This window comes from Apteryx rowi, unplaced genomic scaffold (genome assembly GCF_003343035.1).
Source record: "Apteryx rowi isolate R43461 unplaced genomic scaffold, aptRow1 scaffold_1478, whole genome shotgun sequence".
NCBI lineage: Eukaryota > Metazoa > Chordata > Aves > Apterygiformes > Apterygidae > Apteryx > Apteryx rowi.
Genome location: NW_020447728.1, coordinates 15,871 through 25,940, shown reverse-complemented (window position 1 = coordinate 25,940; position 10,070 = coordinate 15,871). Strand labels below are relative to the sequence as shown.

General features: G+C 40.2%; 1 protein-coding gene across 1 annotated transcript; it reads left to right on the top strand.

Moving 5' to 3' along the window:
• The first annotated feature begins 8,888 nt into the window (after positions 1-8,888).
• Positions 8,889-9,702, top strand: LOC112962413 (olfactory receptor 6B1-like). Its single transcript, XM_026058506.1, has 2 exons — positions 8,889-9,494; positions 9,643-9,702. Exons 1-2 carry the CDS (start codon positions 8,889-8,891, stop codon positions 9,700-9,702), a joined length of 666 nt encoding a protein of 221 aa, XP_025914291.1.
• Positions 9,703-10,070: the final 368 nt, after the last annotated feature.

Here is a 10,070-nt window from a genome sequence, read left to right as displayed (position 1 = left end):
AGTCCTCCTGAATGTGGAAGCAGGCTCAATTCTCAGGGTATAGTTAGAGCAATGGGTTTGGCTTCTTGTCCCGCTCCAGCTGTAGCACTACCTGAGAGGTATCCCAGACAGCCCCAGTCACATCATTTGCACACCTTATTATCCCTTTTCACATTTCTTGACCCTCCTTTTCACTACCCTTGCACCTCTCTTTCTCCACTCCAGTCTCCTCCCAAATAAACCACTCAGCTCTAATTACTTTTTCCCTAGTAGTCCCAATTTTCTATAGTTGTACCCAAATATGGTGTTTCTAATACAACTACCTAGGTAATCTCAGCTTTGTATGGTATTACTGATATGGTTACCTAGCTGCTGTTAGTCTTGCAACATTTTACTTTCCATAAGTTCTCCAGTACACCCTTCCAACTATCTGTGGCTTTCTTACATTTCTTACTTAACCACTTGTGAAATCCAGCCATCCCTCACTGTGCTATCAGCAAGTTTTTTTAGCGCCTCACACTGCTACCTGTCACATCTAGAAAATTTTCATGTCAGGACCAAGAGTTTTTGATGACCTGTTAGTTAACTTCCAGACTCATTCCAGACTAAAAGCAGATGGCGCAGGCAGCATCAGATATCAGAGATTTTGGACTGGCCTGTCTGCTTAATTCCGAAAACAGCAAAATAGTCAGGGGGTTGGAGCACTTGCCCTGTGAGGAAAGGTTGGGGAAACTGGGCTTGTTCAGCCTGGAGAAGACTAGGCTTCATGATCACCTAAAAGCGGGTTTCAAATACCTACAGGGATGTTATCAAGGAGATGGACTCAGGCTTTTCACAGTGTTGCCTGGCAGGAGGATGAGAGGAATAAGCTGAAATAAGAGAGCTTCAGACTGGATACAAGCAAAAACTTTTTCATGATGAGGACAGCCAAGTATCAGGTAGCCCAGAGAGGTTGTGCAGTCTCTAACCTTGGAAGTTTTCAAGACCCTACAGGATCAAGCCCTGAGCAATGTGGTCTGACCTCATAGTTGACGCTGCTTTGGGCAGATGGTTGGACTGTATGACCACCTGAGGTCCCTTCCAACCCAAATTATCCTCTGATCTTATGACCCTGTGATTCTATTATGTCTGCTTGGGCTAATGACACAAATATGCTATAGGTTCAACCTGAGAATACATGCAAAGCTGCACATGAACACATATCTTCACCTACACATAAACACGTGCATGTACACATGTATACTCTTTCTTTGTTCCAAATCTTTCCCTCCCTTAGCAGTGGAAAAGGTAAAGACAAAGGAACTAAGGATATGATAGAGCAAAAATAACTTGAACAATGTGATTTCATTCACAAATTTAAGCAGAATCTCAGTTAACTGCACCTCTATTTTTAGGCAAAATGAATCCCATTGTAGATGCTTGCTATGTGGACATTTACATTCAATCTTATCACATCAAGCTAAATCTGTAGTCAATTCAGGTACAGCATAGATTATAGAGGGCTGGTAATTTGCTTGGTATACCTTGAGGTTAAAACCTCAAACAAAGACTAAAGAGTTTTGTTTTTTCCATATAGCTCAATCATTTCTTGACTAAGTGACATTACTCAGGTCAGCTCAAGTATGATTCACCTCTTTGATTTTAGGGAATGATAATATACATACCTATGCTGGAGCATACCTACCCCTAGTTATCTGGGGTGACTAAATATTGTTATATGCCCCTAAAATGGTCAGCAAAAGCTCCCTTTGGAGCAGGTGCAGATCTCAAATTAGTCAGTGAGACTTAATGTGTAGTTTGCCTCTTCCAGATTTGTCCTTTACATTTGGGCAGATGACTCACACCTTAGAAGTGCCTCTTTCTCTTTAGTGGCTACAAAGGGAATAAAGGTGAAAAACTCAGATTACTTCTACTATATAGATGCCTAAATACAGATCAAATGGATGTCTGTCATAGATTCTCTTTATTATCAGTGCTAAGAAATCCATGTAGTTCATCTCTTTCTAAGAACTTTGAAAAAATCAAATCAGTCATGACAGAAGTGCTAATTCCATTTTACCACAGATTTAACTATGCTCAGGAAAGTGCTAGGCATTTCTAACAAAATTAAAACTACTTAGATTTACAAAAATGCCTGTTTTAATTCACTGGTGCAATCTAACATGAGATCAGTAGAAATTTTCCCTGAGGGCAAATATTTCTGTAATAGTCTCTTAATGGATTTTTGCATCTTCTATTCACAGGACTGATATGTATATACATGGCAGAAAGAATCCTGGAGAGTATCAAATACAGCTCTAATCCATTAGGACACTAACTCTATCCCTAGACATTCCTTCTCATTTTATTACTTAGAAACAGTGTGTGTGTGTGCGGGCATGTGCGTGCCTGTGTCTGTGTGTGTGTGTGTGTGAGTATGTGTATGTATGTGCACACACTTGCACTCACAGTGGGAATGTAACTACCTGACTTGGAAATTTTATGTCTAAATGTCATATACAGCTCTCAGGCTCAGAGTTTCATATGACTGAAACCAGGTAAGGATACCTACTTCATTGACCATAAAGAGAATCTATACGTTTAGCCTAGAAATAGACATTTAACTTTTGAATATATAAAGTGAATTCCACATTTTCCCTTCATTTTCTCCCCATGTTTAAGACAAAGCAGTGATCAATCTACTTACATTACAAAGTTATTACTATTTACCACCACAATCCCAAATTTGTCTTGCACAACAGTGATAGGTATAATTAGATTCCGATCTGGCAGTAAAAAGGAAAAGAGAAGATATTTAGTCAAATACAAAGCAGGAAACAATAAAATTACTCAGAGATGGAAACATCAAGAACAAATGCACCTTTTCTGTACCATAATCTATGTGTCCAGAAATTGCAGTCTTAATCCAAAATTTAATTTGAAAATTCCCTACACAGTCTCGTATTTTAAGAAGATTTGGAGAACAACAGTCAGTTCACATTTTGTATCATATACTTCTCTTCTTGTATAAATAGGGCGCTTGAGTAAGTATGGGAGGAGGAGGTGTCTTTTCATATTAAAGTCTAAAGAAACATTTTTTCTTTCTATGAAAACTCAGATTTTCTCTGAGAAATATAGCTTGTTTTGTGGCTTGTTACTAAAGCACATTTAACTGAAAAAATCCTCCATTTTTATCCAAATGGTTTTCATAAAATTCATTTGACAATCTACTGCTTAGCAGACATAGAAAGTGTAATTTATGGTTATGACAAGAGGCATTAGAATAGGAAGTACTTCTGTCTAAGTTACAAATTTGAATCCTTGTCTCAGTATTGAAAAGAGGGACTGAAGTTCAGAGATAGTGAGAACAGATATCACTCTTTGGTGAATGCTGTGACAACTCTTCCCTCAAGATTTGGCCTATGCATTTGTTTCATTCTTCCAATTAGACTAATCAAAGAAACTGAATTACTCAGTCTAGGTTCCCAGCTTGGACATAGCATTTAGCATAGCTCGAAAAAAAACCCAGACCAACACCAAAAAAAAGGCTGCAAACGGCAGTCTGGTCTCCTATCTGACAACCAGAAATTAATTAGGTGAAGAAGCAGCATTTCTGATTGTGAGATATGGCTTTTTAGAAGGGTTGTGATATAATTATTTTCTCTCTAAATTGTTGGTGAAATTGCTGACCAGAGCTTGCAGCTAATAACCAAAACGGATTTTCATGTTAGTGTCTCTTTTAATGAAAGGATTGGTTTGCACAGCAGAAACAGGTTTTTGGAACCTCACATAGGATTTCTGCATAGGATTTCTCTCTGTTGACATGGGAAGTAGGATGATGAACAGAATTCACTTTCCCACATTTAAAGACCTGCCATGAGGATGTACCTATTTGAGTTAGTTAATTTAATCAGCAGAGTGAAGAAACATTTGGCTAGATTCATCAAGTTCAAAAGTGAATGATTAAGATGAATTGGTTGAATTGTGCTATAAAATTGATTTGATTCATTCACTGTCTGGGTCCATTTTCTTTACTCCCTCCCATCAGGCATTTATACACATTGATAAGATCCCCCGAGCCTTCTCTTCTCGAGGCTGAACAATTCTCTCAGCCTCTCCCTGCAATGACAGAATCTCTAATCTTTCATTCATCTTCCTGGACCTTCACTGGACTTGCTGCAGTATGTCCCTGTCTCTCTTGTACTGAGGAGCTCAGAACTGGTTAATATTCTTCAGACATGGTCTTAACAGTGCTGAGTAGAGAGGAAGGATTACTTCCCTCCACCTGCTGGCAACACTCTTCCTAATGCAGCCAAAGATACTGTTGGTCTTCTTTGCCACGAGGGGGCCATTTGCTGGCCCATGTTCAATTTGTTGTTCACCAGGACTCCCAGGTCCTTCTCTGCAAAGCTGCTCTTGAGTTCGTTGGTCCCCAGCCTGTACTGGTGCCTGGGGTTATTACTCCCAGGTGTAGGACTTTGCACTTCCCTTTGTTGAACTTCATCAAGTTCCTCTCTGCCCATGTCTCCAGCTTGTCAGGATCCCACTGAATGGCAGCACAACCATCTGGCCAATCAACCAATCCTATTACTTTCTTCTCATCTGCATACTTGCTGAGGGTACACCCTGTCTCATCATCTAGGTCACTGATGAAGGTATTAAGAAGTGCTGGCCCCAGTATGGACCCCTGGGAGTCATCATTAGTGACTTGCCACCAGCTGGATTTTGTGTCACCAATTACAAGCCTTTGATCTGGGCAGTTCAGCCAATTTTCAACCCACCTTGTTGTCCACTTGACTAGTCTGTACTGCATGACTTTGTCCATGAAGATGTTATGGGAGACAGTGCTGAAAGCCTTAATGAAGTCAAGGCAAACAACATCTGCTGTTCTCCCCTCATCTACCTAGCCAGTCATTCCATCATAGAAGACTATCAGATTGATTAAGCATGATTGTCCCTTTGTGAATGCATGCTGACTGCTCTTGATCACCTTCCTATCTTGCATATGCTTGGAAATGGCACCCAGGATGAGCTGCTCCATCAGCTTTCCAGGGATCGAGGTGAGGCTGCCTGGCTTGTAGTTCCCTGGGTCCTCCTTCTTGCCCTTTTTGAAGACTGGAGTGACATTTGCTTTCTTCCAGTCCTCAGGCACCTCTCCCGATCTCCATGACCTTTCAAAGATGATGAGAGTGGCCTTGCAATGACATTAGCCAGCTCCCTCAGCACTTGTGGGTATATCCCATCAGGGCCCATGGCCTTGTGTATGTCCAGTTTGTTTAAGTGTTCCCTAATCTGATTCTCTTCCACCAAGGGTAAGTCTTCATTGCTCCAGACTTCCCCTCTGCTCTCAGGGTCTTGGAATTCCTGAGGGCAGGTCTTACCAGTAAAGACTGAGGCAAGGATGGCAATTAGCACCTCTACATTTTCAGTGTCCTTTGTCACCAGGGCCACTGCCTCATGTAAAAGCAGACCCACATTTTCACTAGCCTTTCTTTTGCTGCTGATGTATTTTAGAAGCCTTTCTTGTTGTTCTTCATGTCCCTTGTCCTTCACATGTCCAGTTTCAAAGCTAGGTGGATTTCAGCTCTCCTAACCCCATTATTGCATGCTCAGACAGTGCCTCTGTATGCCTCCTGGGCCACATGTCCCTGCTTTCCTGTCTTGCACACTTCCTGTTTATGTTTTGAGTTTTGTTCATCCATGCAGGCATCCTGCTGCCTTTGCTAGGTTTCCTGCTTGTTGGGATGGACCATTCTTGAGTTTGGAGGAAGTGATTCTTGTATATCAGCCAGCTCTCTTGCACCCCTCTTCCCTCCAGTGCCATAGTCCATGCAGTTCTTCCAAGCAGGTCTCTGAGCAGGCTAAAGTCTGCTTTCCTGATGTCCTGAGTCGTGATCCTGCTTTTTGTTTTTCTCCCTCCTCATGGGAGCCTGAACTGCACCATCTCATGGTCACTGCAGCCAAGGCTGCCCCTGACTTTCGTATCTCCTACCAGTTTGCACTCCTTGATGATTAACAGGTTGTTTGCCTAGTTTGGATGTCAATTTCATTGAGCACACCAAACTATTCTATTGTTTGGGACAAGTGGTTGGCCATATTTTGTCTACTTCTATTACAGCAAAAAGTCATTTAAACTTCACAGGATTGTGCTATCTAGACCTAACTCACACAGCCACACCTTTGCATAAAATACTTGCTTGACTTGACTACAAACAGCTTAACTCTACTACCTGTTAAAAAGGTCCTAGAGGAGACCCATGCTCTTTTGATATGTCACCTGCAGATGACGCAGGACATTCTAGGATGTTCCAGGTGACAATGGATGCCTATATAGAAAACAGGAGATAAAACCTGCCTTCTAAGCACATGTGGCAGGCACATCTGCACAGGTGCCAATATTTAGACCCTAAATGTAACCCCTGACAATTTTTTGATGTGTAAGCTGAAGGAGATTTAAAAAAAAAAAGTTATGATTCTCATAGTATCTCTTTTTATTGAAGACAATACTTCAAAATTCCCAAACATTTCAGTGCAATGCCTGCTCTTGCCTTCCTGTTATAAGTTAGAGAAAGAACACTCAGTATTCTGTAAAAAGCCTAACTGGTTTGGTTTCTGTTATGACTTTTATTTCCCTGACCTTACAATGTTGTCTCTTTTCAGAATCTGCTTCTGCTATGCGCAATTATACATATAAATTAGCATCTGGAGATAATTAGTGCCACATTTCTCTAATTGGTAGAGGACTTACTTATTATTAGCTCAAGCTTTTGTGTGTAAGCGAAGCTTTCCCAGGAAAAAAAAGGCAAACAACAACAACAAAAACAAACAAAAACCCTCAGTCTTTAAAGGACAACTTTCAGATAGTTTAGAAAAATTATGTCTGATCTACTGCTCATTACAAGGATTTAAAGGCCAAACGCATAACTGGAAATCCTGATTTGGTAAGTAAATGTTAATGCTTTCTTACAGTAACAGATAGATAGATCAAGAAATCATCAGACCCATTCTGGTGCAAATTACTGGGCTGAATGCTTGAAAAAGAAATTATTCTTTATTATTCCTTGCACTTTCATCAAATAAACTGCCAACTGTATGCTGAGGGAATATACCTGGATGTGAAAAGTAATAGTAAAATGTATCAAGACTTTTCATCAAGTTTTCCCTTTAAATGAATGCACAAGTTTTTGTGTGCCTTGTCATGTCTTGCCTTACCTTTGATAGTCTATAAAAAGTGTCACTTGTAAACACACAAAAGTATCCTTCACATCAGTGGGTATTTTGTTTGACAAAGGATTTTTCTAATTAGAGATGTACAGGTGTTTCTTATAAGTTTATTAGGGACAGATTAATAAGAAAGATGGGGGGGGGGGGGTGGCAGGGTAGAAAAATATATCATAGGGACCAAATGTGAGGAGAGAGGGTTGGTACTCTGTTGTTGTGCCATTTTTTACTCTTCACTAATCTTATACAGTTGCTCTGATTCTCTCTAGGGAGTAGTTGTTTGTTCAGGAAGCCCGTTGTATCTCAGAGCTTGTCCAGGACATCTTCTGTGGAAAGGAATTTTTTCTTTCTGGTTGGACAAAAGTCATGGATTAAAAAAAGTATCCTGATTGCCATGTCCTGAAAGGTCATCTATACAACAGTGTCTTATTCCATTTTCCTGTCTGGAGACAGAAACTGCCAAAGGTTTTCTCTGTTCCTTTCCTCCAGTCACATTTGCCATCCCTTAATTAATCTAAGGACAACACTTATCCAGGTAGGTGATGAAAGAAAATAGCTAAAGAATATGATACTATTCTAAGTACATTAATGTACCTTTTGTACAAACATCTTTCTCTCTCATGCATACACAAGCATGCATATATTAATGAGCTTTAAAATCTAAAACCAAGTAGATTGGGATGAGATGTGTCTTTGTGTTTATTGTATGCCCTCATTTCCCTTAAAAGCAGTAAAAATCAACCTTATCTCATCCATTTTAAATCATCTACAGTACAGACATCTACTTTGCAGCCAATGAAAGATCACTGAAATGTCCATGGAAAGAAAAAGGCATTTCTGGAGTGCAAATATCTGGTGTATTTTAGCATGAGATATACCTAAGACTATTTTGTATTCCAGGCTACCAATCCTCTGTTATTCCCTTAAGTGGATTTCCATTGATTATATAAGGAATCTAGAGCAAAACAGCTAATAGAAACATGCAATATCTACTTTAAGTCATTGAGCTTAAAACATCTAGTTAGATGTCTAAATTAGAGCTAACTGTGAACGTAAAGAAACAATTATTCTTCTCATTCTAAGACAGCTGTCTAAGGCAAGTGAGATGCATAACCCCCTGGAGGAGCCAGTCCCTTTCTATTCACTAAGAAGCTCATTTGACCTGCTTAAACATGAACAGTGAACTGCTAAATATATGAAGCTAAGAGAAACAAATCTCTATAGCTGTCTGTACCTATAGGCTTCCCTACTGTCATGGAAAAATACAGAGATGGATAATTTTTTAATAGGAAATAAAGAAAGTCCAACTTTTCCAAAGACATCTATTCAATTTGTAATACCTCTATGCTTTTAGACCTCATTTATCTATGTCCTACCTGAACTTTTTGTGGTGATATTTTCAGCAATGTGAATGTTAGCTGTATCCTGTGGGATAATAAAAGTGCATTACAAAGGTCTTGTGACATTTTTTCTTCCCAGTGTTGTTATCAAAAGCATACTAACAAAGTCATGGGAAAAAAAGACAGGTGTCTTTCCAGTATCTTTCTTTCTTATAAGAAATATTGGTTCTACATTATAAAAAGTTTCCATGGGAAACAGCTTACTAAGTGCCCTAATTCTTCACACAAACTTGTTTTTATGGAACTCTTACATTTGCTTTTTCTTTTGCTTTGACATCTGCAGGGACAGCTGTGGGCACCCAATATGGTATGAAGAACCAAACAACTATCAGTGAGTTCATTCTTCTGGGATTTTCCTATGGGCTGCAGGTCCAGACCATACTTTTCCTGGCCTTTCTGATCACCTACATGGTGACAATCACTGAAAATGCAATCATCATCTTTGTGGTGAACAGGAACCATCACTTACATAAGCCCATGTATTATTTTCTGGGGAACTTGTCTTTCTTGGAGATTTGGTACATCTCAGTAACACTGCCCAGGCTTTTGTTTGGGTTCTGGTCACAGAGCAAGAGCATCTCCTTCTCCAGCTGCATGACCCAGCTATACTTCTTTATCTCCCTCATGTGCACTGAATGCGTCCTCTTGGCTGTGATGGCCTATGACCGCTATTTGGCTGTCTGTCATCCTCTGCGCTACCCAGCCATCATGACCCACAAGCTGTGCTTTCAGCTATCAGTTTTCTCATGGGCAGGAGGCTTCTCCATCTCCTTGGTCAAGGTGTCTTTTATTTCACGCCTCACATTCTGTGGTCCACAAGTCATAAACCACTTCTTTTGTGACATTTCTCCAGTCCTGAACCTCTCCTGCACTGACATGTCCCTTGCAGAAACAGTGGATTTTGCATTGGCCCTTGTAATCCTGCTGGTACCTTTGCTGATCATTGTTTTCTCCTACTACTGCATCGTGTCAACAATCCTGTGCATGCCTTCAGCCCAGGGAAGGAGAAAAGCCTTCTCCACTTGTACCTCACATTTCACTGTGGTCATTGTCTTTTTCTCAGCCACTCTCTTCATGTATGCCAGGCCCAGGAGGATCCATCCTTTCAACCTCAACAAAATAGTGTCCATCTTTTATGCTGTATTCACTCCAGCACTGAACCCTCTGATTTATTGTCTGAGGAACAAAGAGGTGAAAAAGGTTCTGAGAAAGATCATAAGCACAAGCTGCTCTGCACATCATCAGATAAGTGCCTCACCTAAGGATAGAGCAGTAGAAGGACAGTAGTGGGAAGAAAAATATCATTCTTCAAATATAATTAAATAGGAGCACTGTGACTGTTGTTCATTTACTGGCTAAGTCATCAGATTCCTTCTGCATTGTAGTCTGGCAAGGAAGAATTTGTATCTCATTACCTCTGTGTGGAAATATCTCTTTCCTGTTCATGGGGGTGCTTTGCTGACTGAACTATATCTTGCTGTAATTTATTCT

Bases quoted from the DNA above. Each gene is read 5' to 3' on its own strand.
- LOC112962413 (XM_026058506.1), top strand. From the start codon at position 8,889: ATGAAGAACCAAACAACTATCAGTGAGTTCATTCTTCTGGGATTTTCC. The intron at 9,495-9,642 runs GTAATCCTGCTG...TCTTTTTCTCAG, and splicing joins TGGATTTTGCATTGGCCCTT to CCACTCTCTTCATGTATGCC.